General features: G+C 34.0%; 1 protein-coding gene across 1 annotated transcript; it reads right to left on the bottom strand.

Annotated features, from left to right (window-relative positions):
• Nucleotides 1-15052: 15052 nt before the first annotated feature.
• On the bottom strand, nt 15053-17677 carry LOC139870729 (uncharacterized). Its single transcript, XM_071858511.1, has 5 exons — nt 16933-17677; nt 16738-16794; nt 16094-16623; nt 15780-15920; nt 15053-15670 (listed from the first exon to the last, which is right to left on the bottom strand). Exons 1-5 carry the CDS (start codon nt 17675-17677, stop codon nt 15053-15055), a joined length of 2091 nt encoding a protein of 696 aa, XP_071714612.1.
• Nucleotides 17678-26684: the final 9007 nt, after the last annotated feature.

Below are 26684 nucleotides of genomic sequence, written 5' to 3'. Positions count from 1 at the left end.
TGTTAAATGTTGTTAACCCAATGTTTATAATATCAAAAGAGATTTTAAATTATTATATTATCATGATATTATGATGTACGAATATCTCTTAATATGATATATATACATTAAATGTCGTTACAACGATAAACGTTACATATATGTCTCGTTTCAAAATCATTAAGTTAGTAGTCTTGTTTTTACATATGTAGTTCATTGTTAATATAATTAATGATATGTTTACTTATCATAATATCATGTTAACTATATATATAACCATATATATGTCATCATATAGTTTTTTTTTACAAGTTTTAACGTTCGTGAATCACCGATCAACTTGGGTGGTCAATTGTCTATATTAAACATATTTCAATTAATCAAGTCTTAACAAGTTTGATTGCTTAACATGTTAGAAACATTTAATCATGTAAATATCAATCTCAATTAATATATATAAACATGGAAAAGTTCGGGTCACTACAGTACCTACCCGTTAAATAAATTTCGTCCCGAAATTTTAAGCTGTTGAAGGTGTTGACGAATCTTCTGGAAATAGATGCGGGTATTTCTTCTTCATCTGATCTTCACGCTCCCAGGTGAACTCGGGTCCTCTACGAGCATTCCATCGAACCTTAACAATTGGTATCTTGTTTTGCTTAAGTCTTTTAACCTCACGATCCATTATTTCGACGGGTTCTTCGATGAATTGAAGTTTTACGTTGATTTGGATTTCATCTAACGGAATAGTGAGATCTTCTTTAGCAAAACATTTCTTCAAATTCGAGACGTGGAAAGTGTTATGTACAGCCGCGAGTTGTTGAGGTAACTCAAGTCGGTAAGCTACTGGTCCGACACGATCAATAATCTTGAATGGTCCAATATACCTTGGATTTAATTTCCCTCGTTTACCAAATCGAACAACGCCTTTCCAAGGTGCAACTTTAAGCATGACCATCTCTCCAATTTCAAATCCTATATCTTTTCTTTTAATGTCAGCGTAGCTCTTTTGTCGACTTTGGGCGGTTTTCAACCATTGTTGAATTTGGATGATCTTCTCGGTAGTTTCTTGTATAATCTCTGGACCCGTAATCTGTCTATCCCCCACTTCACTCCAACAAATTGGAGACCTGCACTTTCTACCATAAAGTGCTTCAAACGGCGCCATCTCAATGCTTGAATGGTAGCTGTTGTTGTAGGAAAATTCTGCTAATGGTAGATGTCGATCCCAACTGTTTTCGAAATCAATAACACATGCTCGTAGCATGTCTTCAAGCGTTTGTATCGTCCTTTCACTCTGACCATCAGTTTGTGGATGATAGGCAGTACTCATGTCTAGACGAGTTCCTAATGCTTGCTGTAATGTCTGCCAGAATCTTGAAATAAATCTGCCATCCCTATCAGAGATAATAGAGATTGGTATTCCATGTCTGGAGACGACTTCCTTCAAATACAGTCGTGCTAACTTCTCCATCTTGTCATCTTCTCTTATTGGCAGGAAGTGTGCTGATTTGGTGAGACGATCAACTATTACCCAAATAGTATCAAAACCACTTGCAGTCCTTGGCAATTTAGTGATGAAATCCATGGTAATGTTTTCCCATTTCCATTCCGGGATTTCGGGTTGTTGAAGTAGACCTGATGGTTTCTGATGCTCAGCTTTGACCTTAGAACACGTCAAACATTCTCCTACGTATTTAGCAACATCGGCTTTCATACCCGGCCACCAAAAATGTTTCTTGAGATCCTTGTACATCTTCCCCGTTCCAAGATGTATTGAGTATCTGGTTTTATGAGCTTCTCTAAGTACCATTTCTCTCATATCTCCAAATTTTGGTACTCAAATCCTTTCAGCCCTATACCGGGTTCCGTCTTCCCGAATATTAAGATGCTTCTCCGATCCTTTGGGTATTTCATCCTTTAAATTTCCCTCTTTTAAAACTCCTTGTTGCGCCTCCTTTATTTGAGTAGTAATGTTATTATGAATCATTATATTCATAGATTTTACTCGAATGGGTTCTCTGTCCTTCCTGCTCAAGGCATCAGCTACCACATTTGCCTTCCCCGGGTGGTAACGAATCTCAAAGTCGTAATCATTCAATAATTCAATCCACCTACGCTGCCTCATATTCAGTTGTTTCTGATTAAATATGTGTTGAAGACTTTTGTGGTCGGTATATATAATACTTTTGACCCCATATAAGTAGTGCCTCCAAGTCTTTAATGCAAAAACAACCGCGCCTAATTCCAAATCATGCGTCGTATAATTTTGTTCGTGAATCTTCAATTGTCTAGAGGCATAAGCAATCACCTTCATTCGTTGCATTAATACACAACCGAGACCTTGCTTTGATGCGTCACAATAAATCACAAAATCATCATTCCCTTCAGGCAATGACAATATAGGTGCCGTAGTTAGCTTTTTCTTCAATAACTGAAACGCTTTCTCTTGTTCATCCTTCCATTCAAATTTCTTCCCTTTATGCGTTAATGCAGTCAAGGGTTTTGCTATTCTGGAAAAGTCTTGGATGAACCTTCTGTAGTAACCAGCTAGTCCTAAAAACTGGCGTATGTGTTTCGGAGTTTTCGGGGTTTCCCACTTTTCAACAGTTTCTATCTTTGCCGGATCCACCTTAATACCTTCTTTGTTCACTATGTGACCGAGGAATTGAACTTCTTCCAACCAAAATGCACACTTTGAAAACTTAGCGTACAATTCTTCCTTCCTCAATACTTCTAACACCTTTCTCAAATGTTCACCGTGTTCTTGGTCATTCTTTGAGTAAATAAGTATGTCATCAATGAAAACAATGACAAACTTGTCAAGGTATGGTCCACACACTCGGTTCATAAGGTCCATGAACACAGCTGGTGCATTAGTTAAACCAAACGGCATGACCATAAACTCGTAATGACTGTAACGTGTTCTGAAAGCAGTCTTTAGAATATCATCTTCTTTCACCCGCATTTGATGATACCCGGAACGTAAGTCAATCTTTGAATAAACAGACGAGCCTTGTAGTTGATCAAATAAGTCGTCGATTCTCGGTAGTGGGTAGCGGTTCTTGATGGTAAGTTTGTTCAACTCTCGGTAGTCGATACACAACCTGAATGTACCATCTTTCTTCTTGACAAACAAAACAGGAGCTCCCCACGGTGATGTGCTTGGTCGAATGAAACCACGCTCTAAAAGTTCTTGTAATTGGCTTTGTAGTTCTTTCATCTCGCTGGGTGCGAGTCTGTAAGGAGCACGAGCTATTGGTGCAGCTCCTGGTACAAGATCTATTTGAAATTCAACGGATCGATGTGGGGGTAATCCCGGTAATTCTTTCGGAAATACATCGGGAAATTCTTTTGCAATGGGAACATCATTGATGCTCTTTTCTTCAGTTTGTACTTTCTCGACGTGTGCTAGAACAGCATAGCAACCTTTTCTTATTAGTTTTTGTGCCTTCAAATTACTAATAAGATGTAGCTTCGTGTTGCCCTTTTCTCCGTACACCATTAAGGGTTTTCCTTTTTCTCGTATAATGCGAGTTGCATTTTTGTAACAAACGATCTCCGCTTTCACTTCTTTCAACCAGTCCATACCGATTATCACATCAAAACTCCCTAACTCTACTGGTATCAAATCAATCTTAAATGTTTCGCTAACCAGTTTAATTTCTCGATTCCGACATATATTATCTGCTAAAATTAATTTACCATTTGCTAATTCGAGTAAAAATTTACTATCCAAAGGCGTCAATGGACAACTTAATTTAGCACAAAAATCTCTACTCATATAGCTTCTATCCGCACCCGAATCAAATAAAACGTAAGCAGATTTATTGTCAATAAGAAACGTACCCGTAACAAGCTCCGGGTCTTCCTGTGCCTCTGCCGCATTAATATTGAAAACTCTTCCACGGCCTTGTCCATTCGTGTTCTCCTGGTTCGGGCAATTTCTAATAATGTGGCCCGGTTTTCCACATTTATAACAAACTACATTGGCATAACTTGCTCCGACACTACTTGCTCCGCCATTACTCGTTCCGACACCATTTGTTCCTTTCGTTCTATTAACCCCTGGTCCGTAGACCTCACACTTCGCCGCGCTATGACCATTTCTTTTACACTTGTTGCAAAATTTGGTGCAGAACCCCGAGTGATTCTTTTCACACCTTTGGCATAGTTGCTTCTGATTGTTGTTGTTGTTGCGGTTATTATTGTTGTTGGGATGATTGTTGTAGTTGCTGTTGTTGTTGTTGTTGTTGTTGTTGTTGGGCCGTTTGTTGTAGTTGCGATTGATGTTGCGATTGTTGGGATAATTGTTGCGATTATTGTTGTAATTGCTGTTGTTGTTGTATTGGTGATTCTTATCACCGTTTTCCTCCCACTTTCTTTTGACTTGCTTCACATTGGCCTCTTCAGCAGTCTGTTCTTTAATTCTTTCTTCAATCTGGTTCACTAGTTTGTGAGCCATTCTACATGCCTGTTGTATGGAGGCGGGCTCGTGTGAACTTATATCTTCTTGGATTCTTTCCGGTAATCCTTTCACAAACGCGTCGATCTTCTCTTCCTCATCTTCGAATGCTCCCGGACACAATAGGCACAATTCTGTGAATCGTCTTTCGTACGTGGTAATATCAAATCCTTGGGTTCGTAACCCTCTAAGTTCTGTCTTGAGCTTATTGACCTCGGTTCTGGGACGGTACTTCTCGTTCATCAAGTGCTTGAATGCTGACCACGGTAGTGCGTACGCATCATCTTGTCCCACTTGTTCTAGATAGGTATTCCACCATGTTAACGCAGAACCTGTGAAGGTATGCGTAGCGTACTTCACTTTGTCCTCTTCAGTACACTTACTTATGGCAAACACCGATTCAACCTTCTCGGTCCACCGTTTCAATCCGATCGGTCCTTCGGTTCCATCAAATTCCAAAGGTTTGCAGGCAGTGAATTCTTTGTAGGTGCATCCTACACGATTTCCTGTACTGCTAGATCCAAGGTTATTGTTGGTATGTAGCGCAGCCTGTACTGCGGCTATGTTTGAAGCTAGAAAAGTACGGAATTCCTCTTCATTCATATTCACGGTGTGTCGAGTAGTCGGTGCCATTTCCTTCAAAATAGTTAAATGGAACAAGTTAATCATACAGAATATTAAGAGTAGTTAATAGTATTTCGTAGCATAATATGAACTCATTTATAAAAGCTTTTTTCTTCATATTAGCGTTTTATAAGTTTAAATTCGGGTAGTACCTACCCGTTAAGTTCATACTTAGTAGCTAATATACAATTCAACTACTACAATTCTATATGAAAAACTGATTATAATAATATTTCGCGTTCAAACTTTTATATAATATTTTACAAACTTACAATACCGCTTATTTTACATAAAGCATGAAATATAGCACACATTAACTTTGATACAAGATAGTTGTGAAGACAATTCTAGCTAGTACACAAGTCGTTCAGCAAAGGCAATAAAGACACGTAATTCATACGTCCAGAAACAAGTCATGCATTCTGGTTTTACTAGGATTACTTCCCATCCTTGGTCTTGTGGAACATAACCGTTATGGCCGTTGATAAGACAGCGTGTTGTAACGTCGTCAAAGGGACGAGGGTTACGTAATGTCCAACAGTCCCGTAACAATCTAAAAACCTCATTTCTTACCCCAATTACCGACTCCGTCACTTGTGGAAACGTTTTGTTTAATAGTTGTAGCCCGATGTTCTTGTTCTCACTTTGGTGAGAAGCAAACATTACTAATCCGTAAGCATAACATGCTTCTTTATGTTGCATGTTAGCCGCTTTTTCTAAATCACGAAGTCCAATATTCGGATATATTGAGTCAAAATAATTTCTTAACCCGTTGCGTAAAATAGCATTTGGGTTCCCCGCAATATATGCGTCAAAGTAAACACATCGTAACTTATGGGTTTCCCAATGTGATATCCCCCATCTTTCAAACGAAAGTCTCTTATAAACCAAGACATTCTTGGAACGTTCTTCGAATGTCTTACAAATTGATCTCGCCTTAAATAGTTGTGCCGAGGAATTCTGACCGACTCTAGACAAGATTTCATCAATCATGTCTCCGGGTAGGTCTCTTAAAATATTGGGTTGTCTATCCATTTTGTGTTTTTAAACTGTAAAATAGACAAGAGTTAGATTCATAAAAAAATACTTATTAATACAAGCAATTTTTACATATATCATAAAGCATAAGCACACTATATTACATATATTACACTACACGAATCCAACTATCTTATTCCGACTCGCTCGTTTCTTCTTCTTCGGTTTTGGTTCGTTTTGCTAAGTTTCTAGGGATATATGATGTTCCCCTAATACGAGCCGTCGTTACCCACATTGGTTTAGAAAAACCTGGTGGTTTAGAGGTTCCCGGGTCATTGTTACAACTTAAGGACTTCGGGGGTTGACGATACATATAAAGTTCATCGGGGTTGGAATTAGATTTCTCTATTTTTATGCCCTTTCCCTTATTATTTTCTTTTGCCTTTTTAAATTCAGTTGGGGTAATTTCTATAACATCATCGGAATTCTCGTCGGAATCCGATTCATCGGAGAATTGGTAATCCTCCCAATATTTTGCTTCCTTGGCGGAAACACCATTGACCATAATTAACCTTGGTCGGTTGGTTGAGGATTTTCTTTTACTTAACCGTTTTATTATTTCCCCCACCGGTTCTATTTCTTCATCCGGTTCCTCCTCTTCCGGTTCTGATTCTTCTTCCGGTTCCGACTCTTCTTCCGGTTCCTCTTCGGGAACTTGTGAATCAGTCCACGAATCATTCCAATTTACATTTAACTCTTCATTATTATTAGGTGAGTCAATGGGACTTGTTCTAGAGGTAGACATCTATCACATAATATCAAACGCGTTAAGAGATTAATATATCACATAATATTCACATGTTAAAAATATATAGTTTCCAACAAAATTTGTTAAGCAATCATTTTTCAAGTAAACACGGTCGAAGTCCAGACTCACTAATGCATCCTAACAAACTCGATAAGACACACTAATGCAAAATTCTGGTTCTCTAAGACCAACGCTCTGATACCAACTGAAATGTCCCGTTCTTATTGATTAAAAACGTTCCATATTAATTGATTTCGTTGCGAGGTTTTGACCTCTATATGAGACATTTTTCAAAGACTGCATTCATTTTTAAAACAAACCATAACCTTTATTTCATAGATAAAGGTTTTAAAAAGCTTTACGTAGATTATCAAATAATGATAATCTAAAATATCCTGTTTACACACGACCATTATATAATAGTTTACAATACAAATATGTTACAACAAAATAAGTTTCTTGAATGCAGTTTTTACACAATATCATACAAGCATGGACTCCAAATCTCGTCCTTATTTAAGTATGCGACAGCGGAAGCTCTTAATAATCACCTGAGTATAAACATGCTTAAAACGTCAACAAAAAATGTTGGTGAGTTATAGGTTTAACCTATATATATCAAATCATAATAATAGACCACAAGATTTCATATTTCAATACACATCCCATACATAGAGATAAAAATCATTCATATGGTGAACACCTGGTAACCGACATTAACAAGATGCATATATAAGAATATCCCCATCATTCCGGGACACCCTTCGGATATGATATAAATTTCGAAGTACTAAAGCATCCGGTACTTTGGATGGGGCTTGTTGGGCCCAATAGATCTATCTTTAGGATTCGCGTCAATTAGGGTGTCTGTTCCCTAATTCTTAGATTACCAGACTTAATAAAAAGGGGCATATTCGATTTCGATAATTCAACCATAGAATGTAGTTTCACGTACTTGTGTCTATTTTGTAAATCATTTATAAAACCTGCATGTATTCTCATCCCAAAAATATTAGATTTTAAAAGTGGGTCTATAACTCACTTTCACAGATTTTTACTTCGTCAGGAAGTAAGACTTGGCCACTGGTTGATTCACGAACCTATAACAATATATACATATATATCAAAGTATGTTCAAAATATATTTACAACACTTTTAATATATTTTGATGTTTTAAGTTTATTAAGTCAGCTGTCCTCGTTAGTAACCTACAACTAGTTGTCCACAGTTAGATGTACAGAAATAAATCGATAAATATTATCTTGAATCAATCCACGACCCAGTGTATACGTATCTCAGTATTGATCACAACTCAAACTATATATATTTTGGAATCAACCTCAACCCTGTATAGCTAACTCCAACATTCACATATAGAGTGTCTATGGTTGTTCCGAAATATATATAGATGTGTCGACATGATAGGTCGAAACATTGTATACGTGTCTATGGTATCTCAAGATTACATAATATACAATACAAGTTGATTAAGTTATGGTTGGAATAGATTTGTTACCAATTTTCACGTAGCTAAAATGAGAAAAATTATCCAATCTTGTTTTACCCATAACTTCTTCATTTTAAATCCGTTTTGAGTGAATCAAATTGCTATGGTTTCATATTGAACTCTATTTTATGAATCTAAACAGAAAAAGTATAGGTTTATAGTCGGAAAAATAAGTTACAAGTCGTTTTTGTAAAGGTAGTCATTTCAGTCGAAAGAACGACGTCTAGATGACCATTTTAGAAAACATACTTCCACTTTGAGTTTAACCATAATTTTTGGATATAGTTTCATGTTCATAATAAAAATCATTTTCTCAGAATAACAACTTTTAAATCAAAGTTTATCATAGTTTTTAATTAACTAACCCAAAACAGCCCGCGGTGTTACTACGACGGCGTAAATCCGGTTTTACGGTGTTTTTCGTGTTTCCAGGTTTTAAATCATTAAGTTAGCATATCATATAGATATAGAACATGTGTTTAGTTGATTTTAAAAGTCAAGTTAGAAGGATTAACTTTTGTTTGCGAACAAGTTTAGAATTAACTAAACTATGTTCTAGTGATTACAAGTTTAAACCTTCGAATAAGATAGCTTTATATGTATGAATCGAATGATGTTATGAACATCATTACTACCTTAAGTTCCTTGGATGAACCTACTGGAAAAGAGAAAAATGGATCTAACTTCAATGGATCCTTGGATGGCTCAAAGTTCTTGAAGCAAAATCATGACACGAAAACAAGTTCAAGTAAGATCATCACTTGAAATAAGATTGTTATAGTTATAGAAATTGAACCAAAGTTTGAATATGATTATTACCTTGTATTAGAATGATAACCTTCTGTAAGAAACAAAGATTTCTTGAGGTTGGATGATCACCTTACAAGATTGGAAGTGAGCTAGCAAACTTGAAAGTATTCTTGATTTTATGAAACTAGAACTTTTGGAATTTATGAAGAACACTTAGAACTTGAAGATAGAACTTGAGAGAGTTCAATTAGGTGAAGAAAATTGAAGAATGAAAGTGTTTGTAGGTGTTTTTGGTCGTTGGTGTATGGATTAGATATAAAGGATATGTAATTTTGTTTTCATGTAAATAAGTCATGAATGATTACTCATATTTTTGTAATCTTATGAGATATTTCATGCTAGTTGCCAAATGATGGTTCCCACATGTGTTAGGTGACTCACATGGGCTGCTAAGAGCTGATCATTGGAGTGTATATACCAATAGTACATACATCTAAAAGCTGTGTATTGTACGAGTACGAATACGGGTGCATACGAGTAGAATTGTTGATGAAACTGAACGAGAATGTAATTGTAAGCATTTTTGTTAAGTAGAAGTATTTTGATAAGTGTATTGAAGTCTTTCAAAAGTGTATAAATACATATTAAAACACTACATGTATATACATTTTAACTGAGTCGTTAAGTCATCGTTAGTCGTTACATGTAAGTGTTGTTTTGAAACCTTTAGGTTAACGATCTTGTTAAATGTTGTTAACCCAATGTTTATAATATCAAAAGAGATTTTAAATTATTATATTATCATGATATTATGATGTACGAATATCTCTTAATATGATATATATACATTAAATGTCGTTACAACGATAAACGTTACATATATGTCTCGTTTCAAAATCATTAAGTTAGTAGTCTTGTTTTTACATATGTAGTTCATTGTTAATATAATTAATGATATGTTTACTTATCATAATATCATGTTAACTATATATATAACCATATATATGTCATCATATAGTTTTTTTTTACAAGTTTTAACGTTCGTGAATCACCGATCAACTTGGGTGGTCAATTGTCTATATTAAACATATTTCAATTAATCAAGTCTTAACAAGTTTGATTGCTTAACATGTTGGAAACATTTAATCATGTAAATATCAATCTCAATTAATATATATAAACATGGAAAAGTTCGGGTCACTACAATATTCGATTAAAGAGAAGAAAGAAAAAAACGAATCGGTAGTTAAAGAAAACATATTGCAATTATGATGATCTAGTGATGGTTTGTTGTGGTTATTTTGTGATCGGAACTGAAAGAATAGAAGTGTTAAGGTGTACGAGTGATTTGATAGATATGTTCAATGGTTGTGGGTTAGTTGGTGGGTTTGATGGCGGGTTGTGGTGAGGTTCGATGGTCCTCGAACAAAGTAGCACACAATAAGGTAACAAGTGTATGATCAAATAAGAAGAAACTGGTAGCTTTATGGTTTAATGAAGGTGTTCGAACAGGCGGGTTACAGGAAATAGAAAAATGGAAGCATGGTTAGCAGGTGACGGTTTTTCTGGTTCACTCAAACAGAAATAGAAACATAGTAATGGCAGCTAACCACTTGATGGTCTACATGGATTTCGTGGCTGTGATGGTTGGTTTAGACAATTGCAATAAATAGAAAACAATAAGTTGTTGGGTGGATTTATGATGTTAGTGAATGATGGCAGTTTGTGGTGTTGAAAGGTGGTGGTAGTCAATGGTGAAAGGAGATGGATAGAAAGGGTGGTGACAAGAGTAGTGATAGAGGTGGTGTCGTTGGGTCTCTGTTTACATATATCATATAAGAGCTCCTATAAACATACATAGATATTTAGTACATGTATATTATATAATATTATGTAATCAATCAACATATCACAGCACTCATTCAATTAATATGGTGTTTTTATCAATCACGGACATATTCCCTACTAATTGATAACAGAAAATATATAATAATATTAATAATTTAATAATTACGTAAAGACATAATCACATGTTAAAATTTTGAAAGCCACCATTCACTTATCCTTTGTACCGACAGTTTAATACGGATGTTATATCGTGGTCCGTTGCTAAACAGTTATTGATAAACTTAATCCAGAAAAATCCCATTTTTTTAAAATTAAATCCATTTATTTATTTTGGTCATTATGGTATAAAATTCAATCATTAATTTAATAAATAAAAATTACATCAACTGTCCCTCTCAATTCTGGGAAAAATATAAAAAAGTGTTAAAATTAAATAACTAGATTCTAAATACATTTTTAGTAAGCCTAAAATTTATAGAACTCATTTTCGGATCACCGTTTATTTTAAAATCATATAAGTTAGTTTTTAACTTGATTAATAACCATCAAGATGATAAACGAGTGCTATGAGTGATCAATCCATAATTAGCGATGTTACTTAATTAAGGATTGAGTGCAATAATAAAGATGGAGGATGGAATGTTTGATGATTATTTTGGGCCCTGATGATCGTCTTTCACTTTAACTATCAAGTGATCAACCATCCCGACCCGGTCTTGATTGTTAATTAGCATGATTCACCTTAACTCAATGTGGAAATTCCTTGGGCAAAGTCACAAGTGAAAATCACAAAGGCTTGGGCAAATAGCAGAGAATCAACAACCTATAAATGAGAGGCCATGCTCCTTATTTATAGTATTCGAGCTATCCGCGGTTTGCGAATTACTTAACTATCCGCGGAAACTCGGTGGATTAAACCGCAGTCCTTTATTTGTGCGGAAATATAGCTGCTGTACTTATTTTCAGCGAATATTTCACAATTTTGCCTTATAGTTCGCGTAATTATGCTTTAGGCTTTTAGCAAATAAAATATACATATACAATGCTATGTATATGATCAAGTCCCCCCAGTTTATTATGATACATTTCGCGAAGCAGATGTATCATAATAAACTCTAAAATTCCACAGTTACCATAACAAGCATACACATTTGATCATTTTTCCTTAGCTTAGTTACCGTTATAGGAGAAAAGTTACCATTTTTATCCATTATCTCAAATATTACCATTTGAGTTATCACAACGGATAATTAACACAACCAATTGCCACATTTATCTCCCCTATATATATATTGTGATTCACAATCACCAATTTCTCACTTGCTTCCTCTAACACACTTCGCAATTACATAAATTCATTATTAACCCCTATTAATTCTCAATCACAACTTCACTTTCCACCGAACAATGAAGATTGACGAGGTCGACAGAAAGGCGGATCCCAAAGCTTTAATTACAAAGGTGCTGACAAGTCCGAAGTCTAAATCGACGGCATCCTCCAGCGGCCAAATCAAACAGGAAAAACAACCTATTCCTGTTGTTGATTTGACATCGAAGTCCCCACCGTCACAACCGAGTTCGACGAAACGACCACTTCAGACTCCATCATCGCAGAGCAAAAAGCCCAAACAAAGCACTCCCCTTTCAATCTACGCTACCCGAGCCTGCAATCCATGGAGCAGATTACAGAGCTATTCTGCACTCCGCCAGACTCGTATGGGGTGCGGATTGATGGCCTATCGGGGTATACTTATGTCTCTGCTGCTGCTGCACTTGACCAGCGTCAACAGATGAAGTTGCCCATTCCAGGCGAGCTTCGGCGCGAATTTTCTAAGCTCTCTACGCTTGATGCGCACAACAATTTTGTTCAAAACTTTTATATGTGTTTCAACTCGGCATACGATGTGATATGCCGTCAAGAACAATTTTTTACCGTTCTTGAAGCCGAACAGCAGAAGTACAATGCCGAGAAGATTAAGGCTGAAAATAGCAATAAACGCTGTATTGACCTATCCTATGAGCTCACCGCGGCCAAAACCGCGGTAGACGATTTGAAGCTACAAGTGACTGCTGCAGCTGACAAACAAAACAACCTTCAGACTACAATCTCCTCACTACAAGAGGAGGTTTCAAAGCTTACTGCGGAGCGAGACAATGCTCTGGCCTCCGCAGCCTCCGCAAAATTTGAGTTCACCCAACTCCGCGAACACTTACAGGAGTTTGCTAAAAAGGTTCTCAATTCGCGTCCCGTGAATGTTCTGTTTTCTACTTACGAATCCGCTTTACGACTGCGCGAGAGAGTAGAGTTTCTGGATGAAATTGATCCACATTGCACCATACCAGATCCACTACCTCCCGCCATTGGAGATCGCGTTTGTTCACTTGCTGAAGCGCGTGATGCAGCTGCTACTGCACAAGCAAACTTAGCGGATATCCCAATCGACAAAGTTACTGCAATAAGTCAACTAGATGATGCTACATTAAAAGACATCTTTGAACTTGATTTATCTAAGCTAGAATAAAATGTTGTAAAAATTAGCGCGTAGCTATCTCTACGGCGTTATCAATGAAATTTCACTTTTTCATATTTATTTGCGAGTACTCTTTATTTATATAGCGCTGTTATTAACAATATTCATAACACAAACTTGTCCTTTGCAATTTCCAACTTTTATTATTGTGCACATAATAAATTTGTACTTTTGCGAAACAATCTGTACGCGTATATACTTATACGTTATGAATCTTCTAAGTCCGTCGAAACGATCCTTAGGCAATTAATTAGCATTGTGAAGCATCTAAGTATTGGCAAAATCAAATACTTAGGATATAAAATTTCCTTTCGCAATAATTTGTATGCAAAAGTGTGCAATTTCATCACTTTGCTATTCAACCACTGCGTAATACTATAACATTATGAAACAAATTACAAAACATTTCATAATCATTTGCATTTCACAGATAAAGTTTTCGCATACTTTTATGAGTGACTATTTTTGAAATTCCTACAAGCGTGATCAAGACTTGAAAAATTAAAAACAAGAACACATAATAAGTATATCATGCATAGGCCTTGAATCCAGTTTCACATTTTGTACATATATCCTTGATAGTTTTCGTAAAGTTATGCATACTATCGCTTTAATAAGACAACATGCCACGCATTAGGTAAAGGTCTCCCTTCTATATCCACGAGCTTATATGAACCTGTGGCATTAATTGCCACAATTTGATATGGGCCTTCCCAATTAGGACCCAATTTGCCAAGCTTTTCTCCTCTGCTTGCTTCATTATTTCGCAGTACCCATTCGCCTATAGCGAAGGACAAAGCACGCACCCTTTTGTTATAATACTTAGCAATTTGCTGTTTATTATTCGCTTCTATGATAGCAGCATTAGCCTCCGCTCCTCGATGAAATTCAGATTTTCGCTCAACGCAGCATCATTTGCTTCTTCCTCAAAGTTAGCAATTATATACATTGGTACCAGAATTTCTGCGGGGATTACTGCCTCAGAGCCATACACCAAACTAAAAGGTGTTTCCCCGGTACTCTTTTTGAAAGTTGTGCGATGTGCCCACAGTACATTGGGTAATTCATCTACCCAACCAGTTCGTTTTTCGCATAATCTCTTTTTAATACCGTTTACTATATCACGATTGGTTACTTCGCATAAACCATTAGCCTGTGGGTGCGCTACTGATGTAAACTTATGTATTATATTTAAATCAGTGCACCATGTTTTGAAAGGATCTTTCGCTATTTGTGCGCCTTTATCGCTAACTAATTCTCACGGAATGCCAAATCTGCAAACAATGTATTCCCATACAAAATTTCACACTTGCACACCAGTAATAGTGCGAACCGCCTTAGCTTCAACCCATTTGGTAAAATAATCGATTGCCACAATCAGGAACTTAACATTTCCAGGCCCTGCAGGAAATGACCCTACAATATCAATAGCCCATTTGTGAAATGGCCATGGCGAATTAACAGGAATCATATCATGCAGCGGCATTCGATTCTGCGGGGCATGCCTTTGGAAACTTTTACAGCGTTTAACAATTTTCGCCACGTCACGGTATAGGGATGGCTAAAAGTATCCCATACGCATAATTTTTGCTGCGATAATTTTGTAGCCTGAATGCAGTGCACAAGTACCATTATGCACTTCTTCTACAATCATTTCTGCCTTAATTAGGCCAATACATCGCATCATTGGTCCGCAGTACGATTTGCAATATAGGATATCATTTTGGATGATATACATTGGTTCCCGCTCTCTTACTAAACGAGCTTCGCGGCTATCACTTGGTAGAATATCATTGCGGATATATTGCAGGATTGGCTCCATCCAATTTGGTTGTGCTTCTGTAACAGATGCGACCATTAAGTCACTATCTACTGACTTACTTGGTAATTCCTCAACCCATACTTGTTTTTGAAAGTGCGAAAACGTTAAAGCGGCCAATTTACTCAAAGCATCCGCCTTCTTGTTTTGACTTCTTGGCACTGGCGCAAGTTTAAAATGCTCGAAACACGCTGCCATTTCTTTCAATAACTGCAAGTATTTCTGCATAGAAGGATCATGTGCTTCAAAAGAGCCATTAAACTGATTCGCTACTAACTGTGAATCTGTAAATGCGCACAACTTAGTAATGTTCATTTTTCGCGCGATATTTAAACCAGCAAGCAATGCTTCATATTCTGCCTCATTATTTGTCACATCAAAATTAAAACGCAATGCGTACGCAATGCGTACCTGCACCTTCTACTTATGAAGCACCATCAGTAAATAAATCCTAAGTTTCGCCAAGTACCGGTTTTAACGCGGTTCTCTCATTGACCACCTCCAACTCTCCAGACATTTCAGCGAGATAATCTGTCATAACCTGTCCTTTTACCGCGCTACGCGGAAGGTAAGATATTTGATACCTAACTCTACTACCAACAATGCGAGTCTACCAGATATTTCTGGCTTTGTTAAGACTTGCTTGATCGGCAGATTAGTTAACACATGCACTTGATGCCCTTGAAAATATCTTCTTAACCTTCGTGATGTTAAAATAAGAGCATATACAAACTTTTTAATAGGCGCATAGTTTATTTCACTTTCTGTAAGAGCTTTACTAACAAAATACACCGGCTTTTGTATTTTATTCCTTTCCGCTATTAGAACTGAACCAAAAGCTTCATTTTCCACGGATATATAAAGATAAAGAATTTCGCCATCAACTGGCGCTATTAGGGTAGGCAAGGTTTTCAACAACTTTTTCATTTCTTGAAATGTAGTTTCTGCTTCACTGGACCAAACTAAACATTTTTGCTTCAAACAACCTTTTAGAGTTTTGAAAAACGGCAACTGCCTTTCGGCAGCTTTAGACAAAAAATGCGTTAACGCGGCCAGTTTTCCTGTTAAACTTTGCACCTCTTTAACCGTTCTTGGTGCGGTCATGTTTTCAATAGCCGCAATCTTTTTTGGATTAGCCTGAATACCTTGCTCTGTAACAAGATATCCCAAAAACTTTCCTTCAGTTTCGCCAAAACTGCATTTTATCGGATTAAGCTTCATGTTTATATTTCGCAGTGTATCAAATGTTTCGCGCATATCTTCAATAATCTGCTCTTGCATTGTGCTTTTTATCACCAAATCATCTACATAGGCTTCGAGATTATGCCCGATTTGTTTGTCAAACGCGATATCAATCAAACGTTGATATGTCGCACCCGCATTGATTAAACCAAAAGGCATCATTATATAGCAAAAGATGCCTTTACCCGTGTGAAATGCGGCTTTATCTGCGTTCTCTTGAGCCATTGGAATCTGATGATAACCTCTTGCCGCATCCAGAAAACATTTATATTGAAAAGCATGCAAAGATTCCACTTTCAAATCAATTTCTGGAAGCGGATAGTTATCATTAGGGCACGCTTTATTCAAATCTTTGTAATCAATACACATTCTCCAAGAACCATCAGGTTTTTTCACAAACACTGGATTCGCTATCCATGATTGGTATTGAACTTCGCGCAATATTCCAGCCCTCACCAATTTTGTTACCTCATCGCACAACCATTTTACGCGATCTGGGGCCATACCCCTTCGCTTTTGTACTATAGGTTTTAGGGCTGGATTTATAGTGAGCCTGTGTTCCGCAATATGTCGTGGAACACCGGTCATATCATTTTCGCACCAAGCGAAAACATCCATGTACTGAACAAGTAATTGTACAATTTGTTTTCTAGTGTCCGCACTAACATTGCGTCCCACTTTAATTTTCTGTTCAGGATATGCAAGATTAATTATTTCCATATTATCTGCGTCATCAGCGATTTCTTGTCCTGCGCTTTTTACGTTAACAGCCGCACAAATGGGCATGATGCTTCCCAGTAGCATGTTATAGCGAGATGAGGCTCGCATAACATAAAAATCTAAACGCGCTTTTCGCGCGAAAGCGTCATCATTTACATCAACTAACTCAATGTCTAAAGGCAAAATGCCTATAGGCAATGAATATTCTCCTGCGAAACCAGTTAGCGAAACTGCAGTTGGCTGTAGGTTTGCTTTAATACTCTCTGGCAGTTGAATGAAACATTGCTCGTAAACAATATCAATGCTGCTGCCATTATCAATATGAACTTTCATGATTGTAATTCCAGCGTCTGTGATTTTGCATGAAATTACTATCGGCATTTCGGAGAAATCATCGCTCTGCATTTTAGGGAAACTAATTGGCGCAAATTGCCAATTTTGATACATTTTAGCGGATTTTCGCTTTTTCCCCTCTTTTGGGCATTCACTCGTACAGCGACCACTACATCGCTATCATTTCTAACATTATTCATTGTTCTAAGCAATCAAACAACTTATCGCCAATTTTAAATGTATTCGCCTGCAAATCATCACAACAAAAACACGATTGAAATTAAACTAAGGAATTAATCGTTTGATAGCACGAAACAAAAAATTTTCAGTTTAATTCGTAAAACGTGTCCCACGGATGGCGCCAATTGATCAATCCATAATTAGCGATGTTACTTAATTAAGGATTGAGTGCAATAATAAAGATGGAGGATGGAATGTTTGATGATTATTTTGGGCCCTGATGATCGTCTTTCACTTTAACTATCAAGTGATCAACCACCCCGACCTGGTCTTGATTGATAATTAGCATGATTCACCTTAACTCAATGTGGAAATTCCTTGGGCAAAGTCACAAGTGAAAATCACAAAGGCTTGGGCAAATAGCAGGGAATCAACAACCTATAAATGAGAGGCCATGCTCCTTATTTATAGTATTCGAGGTATCCGCGGTTTGCGAATTACTTAACTATCCACGGAAACTCAGCGGATTAAACCGCAGTCCTTTGTTTGTGCGGAAGTATAGCTGTTGTACTTATTTTCAGCGAATATTTCATATTTTTGCCTTATAGTTCGCGTAATTATGCTTTAGGCTTTTAGCAAATAAAATATACATATACAATGCTATGTATATGATCAACGAGCGTTTATTAAATAAATTCTAAATTATATATAATCAATGTACTTTTCATATAGATAGATTTATAGTAATGTCATGTATTATTTTATTTAAAAAAATAAACTAACTCATATAAGTTTCTATTTCAAATAAAAAATATATATAATTACATTTATATTTAAATATGAGTGTATCTATTTACAAATAGTTGTTCGTGAATCATCGAGAGCAGTCGAAGGTCAATTGAATATATGAACACTGTTTCAAAATTTTCTAGACTCAACATTACGTACTTTGCTTATCGTGTCGGAAACATATAAAGATTAAGTTTAAATTTGGTCGGAAATTCCCGGGTCGTCACAATAGATGGATTGGTTTATGTATGTGTAAGTGTGTCTCACTACCTACATAAGTATGTGCATATATAAAAATATAGATAGATGGAAGTAGACAAAGAAAACAGTAACTCCTTTGCAATCTCGTGAAGTAGAATTGAGATAATGGGAAACAAGAAACAAAAGTTGGTGATGGTTGATTCCATCTGTCTTCAATTTATCCATATATAATTATAATTATAGTATCTTAGAATAATTTAATAATTAATATAAAAATATATAATAATAATTATATTCTAAACGTGTTATTAAGTTAGCTGTCGCCTTTCACGGACTGAAGTTCGTACTCCGTCGTTAACCAGGAGAGGATAAAAGTCTTCAAAAAAATTTCCAAAATTTTAAATTAACTTCCTTTATTTATTTCAGTCATTATGGTATAAAATTCAGTCATTAACTACTAAATAAAAATTACATTAATTATTCACTCCCAACCCTAAGTAAAATATAAAAAGTTTTAAAATTCAACAAATGGTTCCTAAATATATCTTTAATAAGCCTAAAATTTATAGAACTCATTTTCGGATCACCGTTTATTTTAAAATAATATCAGTTTGAATTTAACTTGCTTAATATCAATCGAAACATCAATGAGTATTACAATTATTTAATATTTATTTTTAATATACTTTATTTGTATATAGATATGTTTTAAATAATAATTATTATTTTTTCATAATTATTTTCTAACAATTACATCATAAATTATATTTCAAATCATATATATATTTATTTAAATATATACATACCTATTTACAAATAGTTATTCGTGAATCGTCGAAAATAGTCAAAGGGTAATTTGAATATATGAACATAGTTTCCAAAATTTTCGAGACTCAATATTACAGACTTTGCTTATCGTGTCGGAATTATATAAAGATTAAGTTTAAATTTGATCGAAAATTTTCTGGTCGTCATAGCCGGAGCTCGTGTGGAAATCCATATCGGAATAGCTGTCAGAATTCGAGGAACTGGAACTAGTTGGAGGATCCATTTCGTATGATCAGGGAATTGATTTTCGATATGAATTAGATTATAGGATGTAGATTAGTACCGTGCAATACATGATTTACATATGCATATATAATACTAAAATCACATAACTTACGAAGGATTCTACGAAAGCTGTCAGGCAAAGTCTACAGTAAGAGATACGCTAAGATATGAATTAGCAGATACGCTAAGATATGAATTTTGTCTATACACTATTTATGCAATCAATGCAGTAAGATGTGTCTAGACTAAGAATGATAAGCAAGTGATTCCCTAAGAATGAAAAGCAGGTAATTTTCAACACGAAATGATAAGCAAAACTTTTGACATGCAGACACGGTCGAAGTCCAGACCCACTAATGCATCTAAACAACTATCAGTTAGACACACTAATGCAAGATCTGGTTCGCTAAGACCACCGCTCTGATACCAACTGAAATGCCCCGTTCATACCGATTATAAACGATTCACAATAGTTGATTTCATTGCGAGGTATTTGACCTCTATATGATACATTTAACAAACATTGCATTCATTTTCAAAAGACAAACTTTCTTTACATCGAAAGTTGAAGGCATGCATACCATTTCATAATATATCCAACTATAATTGACTTAATAATAATCTTGATGAATTCAACGACTCGAATGCAACGTCTATTGAAATATGTCTTGAATGAATCCAAGTGTGACGACCCTGAAATTTTCGACCAAATTTTAACTTAATCTTTATATGATTTCGGCACGATAAGCAAAGTCCGTTAGGTTGAGTCTCAAAAAAATTTTTGAACTATTTCATATATTAAATTGACCTTCGACCATTTTCAACGATTCACGAACAACTGTTATATATATATATATATATATATATATATATATATATATATATATATATATATATATATATATATATATATATATATATATATATATATATATATATATATATATATATGTGCATTCATGCATTAACTATCTTCATGATTCAATCAACATCACCTTTTCTCAAAACCACTACTCTTACTAGTGTTCCTTTGTCTTTACTGTTCGGGGATTAAATGTATCAAACAACAATCTATCAAACTTTAGATTTTTATTATATTATTATTTAACATACTAAATACTAATTCGTCCGTGAATGAATTGAGGAATCTTCATTATTAAAAGGTGATACTATTATTTTTACTACCATATCTCTTATCACTTGTATATACATATAAAATGAGATTTCATTAAAGAAAAGAAACACCATATACAAAATTCGTTGGAACTTAACATCAACTTTTTATAACTTTGTTTCCTATCTAAATTTGTTAGATATTAACATTTGATAATTGTACGAATCCATTAACATCCTTATCAGGTTTAATTTTATCTGATGTCTTCTTGTTCTAATGGAATATTCTTGTCTTCCACCATCCTACTCCAAGACAATACTGTTCAATTAAAATTGCTACATCACTCAATCTTTATAATTCTCCCCTTACAATAATTAAAATCAAATGCTAACTTCCATTGCTAGTTCCAAACAAGTAAATGAAGAACTTAACGAAACAAAACATACATCCACCTTCACCACCTTCTTTGTTGATTCACTACCAAGATCATCACCGTAAACCACACCACAACCAACTACTGCTACAGTTTGTCTTTTGGCTACCCATCGATCAACACAACCATCTCCTTCACCATCTCTCTCTTCTCTCTCTCTACTATATTTATATTTTTCATGAATCCAACTTTAATCACCTTCGATTATTTATTATTGCTGCTACGATTTACAGCCGTCAAACGCCACCCAAACACCACCTAAACATTTCTTATTCCTTGTTCCTGTAACCAAAACCATCGGCTACCACCTCATAAGCTATCCGCCACCCCCACCTTGATCATCGCCACCATCTCTCTCACCTATTACTCTCTCTCTCCACGTCTTTCTTCTCTCTTTTTCTTTCTTCTTCGCAAGACATAAAATCACCCAACAAAAACTCGTTTACCCAAATCAACCACCATCGCTCCATCATCAACTCTTTCTATAGATACATATGTACACACATTTTCTTGGTTTCCTTCGTGAACCCACAACAAACGATCACCTTCCCTTTTTTTCTTTCTCCTCCATCGATCACCATCACCATGTCACCTTCTGACACCCTAAACCACCAAGTCACTGCAGCTACAACAGCCTGCTGTATTTCTGATCAGTCAGACGCAAAACAAGAAAAGAGTGTATTCACTTGTTTGAATTCGTGAATTTACAAAACAAGAAGAAAGAATATGCAACAAAATTGTGTGTGGTTTTGTCAACTTAATATAGAATATTGCATACTTTATTGAAAGTGCAAGTGGAACCAATTGGTAAATGATAATGAAGATAAATGGGACAGCTAGTGCGTGATTTTTCCTTTCTTGTTTTGGCCGACCACTACTAAGGTGAAAGCCCCACTTGTGCAACTTGTAATTATATATTCGAAGGCTACTATTTCTATTTTAAATCAAACCACTTGGACGTAAATTAGTTTTGCTACAAAATTTCTTTCATCCGACAAGTAATCAAAGGTATATTAAAGTGGGCCGTCAATTTATCAAGTTACTAGACTATTGTTTGATTCGAATTACATGGGTCATTTAGTACTTTAATTAGATTAAAAGTTGAGCTGTCATATTTTGTTAGGCCAAGGTAAAATGGGACGAGACTGCTACCATTTCAATCCTATTCCTGATTACAGCGATTAGAAGGATGATGATAATACTGAATGGATTATGATGGTCATTATGATACCGTAGATAGAAAATAAATAGGTGATGATGATTATGATAATAGAACATGAAAAAGATGATATAAATAATAATGATGGAAGGTTTTGATTTAACTTGTGATGAAGAAAAGAGAAACAGAAAAACGGGTTATATAATTCTGGATCGTAAATTAAATCAGAAAAACAAGTTAGCTCAACTGGTTTATGGGTGTATTTGTGTGGAACGAGAGGTCACTGGTTCAAGCCTCGGCTGGGGCATTTTTTTTTTTAAAGAAGAAGAAGAAACAGACAGATGTATTTGGATAAAATGATTCAAGCTGTGATTAAAATAGAAATGGAAGTGTAGCTTGAGCTTTTTTTTAAGGGCTACTTCTTTGAGGTAGTAATTTCACTCTATTTATTATTTTTATTATTATTACTATTACTATTATTATTATGATTATTATTATTATTATTATTATTATTATTATTATTATTATTATTATTATTATTATTATTATTATTATTATTATTATTATTATTATTATTATTATTATTATTATTATTATTATTATTATTATTATTATTATTATTATTGCTAATAATATTATCATTCTTAAAAATATGATTTTTATCATTTATAAAAGTATGATTATTAGTAATATGATTATCATTTATATTATTATCATAAGTGATATTATTGTAATTAGTATCATCATTAATATTAATATTAAGATTATTATTAATATTATTATTATATGTATTATTATTAGTATTATTAATTAGGTTATTATTAGTAGTATCATTAGGATTAAAACCATTATCATTAATATTAAAAATTACTATTATAGTTATCATTATTATTAGTATGATTATCAAAACTACTAATATCAGTATCATTACTAAATCTAATTATTTTTAGTATTATTATTATTATCATAAAAAGATACAAATTTTTATTTATTATTATTAATATTATTTTACCAAATAAATAGTTATATAAGAATATATTTAATACATATCACATAACAACATTAATATTTTCGTAATAAATACTAATTATTTATCTAAAGTATATCAAATAATTATAATTGATTTAGTTATTAATGAAACATACAAGTTACTAAAATAACAATTACTAATAATACATAAACTTGTTCGATTACGATTATGTGTGTTAATATATATACTTAATACAGGTTCGTGAATCCGAGGCCAACCTTGCATTGTCCAGTTCCGTCGTATGCATATTTTTACTAAAAAATATCGTATTGTGAGTTCATTTGATTCCCTTTTACTCTTTACATTTTTGGGACTGAGAATACATGCGCTGTTTTTACAACTGCTTTATTAAATGCTTTTGAAATATATTTTGAACTGCGAATACATGAAATACTTTTATAAATGTTTGACGAGATAGACACAAGCAAAACATTCCTCGATTGAATTATTATGCAGACAGAAGTTATGTGGATTATGATTGAATTAGTTGGACGTTATAATTGCCACTAATTGTTATAAATATTTTACCCTGATTATTATTGCTTGGTAACCTAAGAATTAGAATCGGGTATGGCCCTAATTTACGCGAATCCTAAATGTAGCTACCGGGTTTAATACCCCCACCCAGAATGTTCACTAGATGGAAGAGCTAGTGGGCATGGTGTTTAGTACTTCGAAGTTTATATATTATACAGACGAGATGTTCTGTTTTTGGGGATATTATTTATGCGCATTATATGTTAAGGTCGGTTACCAAGCCAAGCAATGAATGAAAAGTGAATGTTATGTATCGAGAGAATGATTTTATACACAGGTTATGTGTATGATATTTTTGTACACGAGATATGTGTACGGTTACTAAGATTTATGAAAATGGTTTCGTACACGAGATAGGTGTACTGTATTTGAATCTTGTGGTCTATCAAAATGATGAATTTAATTGTTTTATGATAAACTTATGAACTCACCAACCTTTTGGTTGACACTTTAAAGCATGTTTATTCTCAGGTATGAAAGAAATCTTCCGCTGTGCATTTGCTCATATTACATGGAGTCGTTCATGGCATATATAGGTCAGAACCTCGCAATGGGACCAACTGTTGAAGACTTCATCCAGATGGATTAGGATGGGTAACTACACCAAGTAATATCTTTAAAATGAGCAAATGCACAGCGGAAGATTTCTTTCATACCTGAGAATAAACATGCTTTAAATTGTCAACCAAAAGGTTGGTGAGTTCATTAGTTTATCAACAAAATTCATTTCCATCATTTTAATAGACCATAAGATTTCATATATTTAATTGTACACATAACCCGAGTACATAATAACACGCGTAACCCGCGAATTAAAACTCATTCATATGGTGAACGCATGATAACCGACTTAACTTTAATGCATAGAATATCCCCAAACAGAACCTCTCGTCTGTATAATAATAATAATCTCGAAGTACTTTCTGTACCCCGGATGGGACTTGTCGAGGTTCATAGATCTATCTTTAGGATTCACGTCAATTATGGGCCATACCCGTTTCATAATTATTAGGTTACCAAGCTAAAAAGGGGTGATATTCAATATTCATAATCCAGCCATAGAATGTAGTTTTTGATCACTTGTGTCTATTTCGTAAAACATTAATAAAATCAGCGCATGTATTCTCAGTCCCAAAAATATATATAAAAAGGGAGTAATGAAACTCACGATACTGTATTTTGTAGTAAAAATACATATGACAAATCTGAATAATGTAGGGTTGGCCTCGGATTCACGAACCTATATCATTTGTGTATTCATTAATATATATAATTGTAATCGAATAAATATATATATATATAAATTTCTTAGTTATCGTTTTTATGTTAATAACTTATATGTTTTGTGTATTCATTTTATATATTTTAACTAAATAAGATATTAAGTTTGTTATGTTTTATATATTAAATTTATATATATATATATATATATATATATATATATATATATATATATATATATATATATATATATATATATATATATATGTATGTATGTATATCATTTGTTTGTTAAAACAGAATTTTAATAATACTAAGATAATATTAGAAGTAATATAATGATAGTACTAATATTAAATATAAAGATAACATCAGTAGTTTTAATAAGATTGATAATTTAATAATAATGGTAATGAAATTAATAATTTTGATATTATTACATAATATTTAATAATAATAATAATTATAACAATCTTATTATTAGTGGTAATCCTAATAATAATACTTTTATTCATAATAATAATAGTAAGTCTAAAATGATACTAATACTTTTAATTTTGATAATAATAATAATAACAATTATGATACTTATAATAATATTTATAATGTTATATTGTATTATGTTCATAATAATGTTAATAATAATAATAATGATCATAATTATAATAGTAATACTACATATATTAATATTAGTAATAATAACAATAATATTAAGTAATGATAATAATATTTGTAATAATAACAATTTTAACAATAATAATTAACACTAGCAATAACAATCATAAAAATAATACTAATAATAATAATAATACTAAAAGAAGTTATACCTCAAAAGGATAGGATTTAAAAAAAAAAGCCACTAGCAGGGTGAAATGTCCCGTTCATATTGACTATAAATGTTCCATATTAATTGATTTCATCGCGAGGTTTTGACCTCTATATGAGACGTTTTTCAATGACTGCATTCATTTTTAAAAAAACCATAACCTTTATTTTTATCGATAAAGGTTTAAAAAGCATTACGTAGATTATCAAGAAATGATAATCTAAAATATAGCGTTTACACACGACCATTACTTAATGGTTTACAATAAAAATATGTTACATCGAACTAAGATCTTGAATGCAGTTTTTACACAATATCATACAATCATGGTGAAAGGATCCGTTCATATACATTATAAACGATTCACAATAGTTGATTACATCGCGAGGTATTTGGCCTCTATATGATACGTTTTACAAACATTGCATTCGTTTTTAAAAGACAAACTTTCTTTACATCAAAAATTGACGGCATGCATACCATTTCATATTACATCCAACTATAATTGACTTAATATTAATCTTGATGAACTCAAC

This window comes from Rutidosis leptorrhynchoides, chromosome 10 (genome assembly GCF_046630445.1).
Source record: "Rutidosis leptorrhynchoides isolate AG116_Rl617_1_P2 chromosome 10, CSIRO_AGI_Rlap_v1, whole genome shotgun sequence".
In the NCBI taxonomy this organism is placed as follows: domain Eukaryota; kingdom Viridiplantae; phylum Streptophyta; class Magnoliopsida; order Asterales; family Asteraceae; genus Rutidosis; species Rutidosis leptorrhynchoides.
The sequence above is the reverse complement of the archived record's forward strand: the minus strand, read 5'-3'. Positions and strand labels throughout refer to the sequence as shown.

Coding starts and splice junctions, on each gene's coding strand:
- LOC139870729 (XM_071858511.1), bottom strand. CDS start 17,677: ATGCAGAGCGATGATTTCTCCGAAATGCCGATAGTAATTTCATGCAAA. Junction 16,795..16,932: donor GTTTGTGAAAAAACCTGATG/GTTCTTGGAGAA, acceptor ATGCGGCAAGAG/GTTATCATCAGATTCCAATG. Junction 16,624..16,737: donor TAAAGCCGCATTTCACACGG/GTAAAGGCATCT, acceptor ATAATCTCGAAG/CCTATGTAGATGATTTGGTG.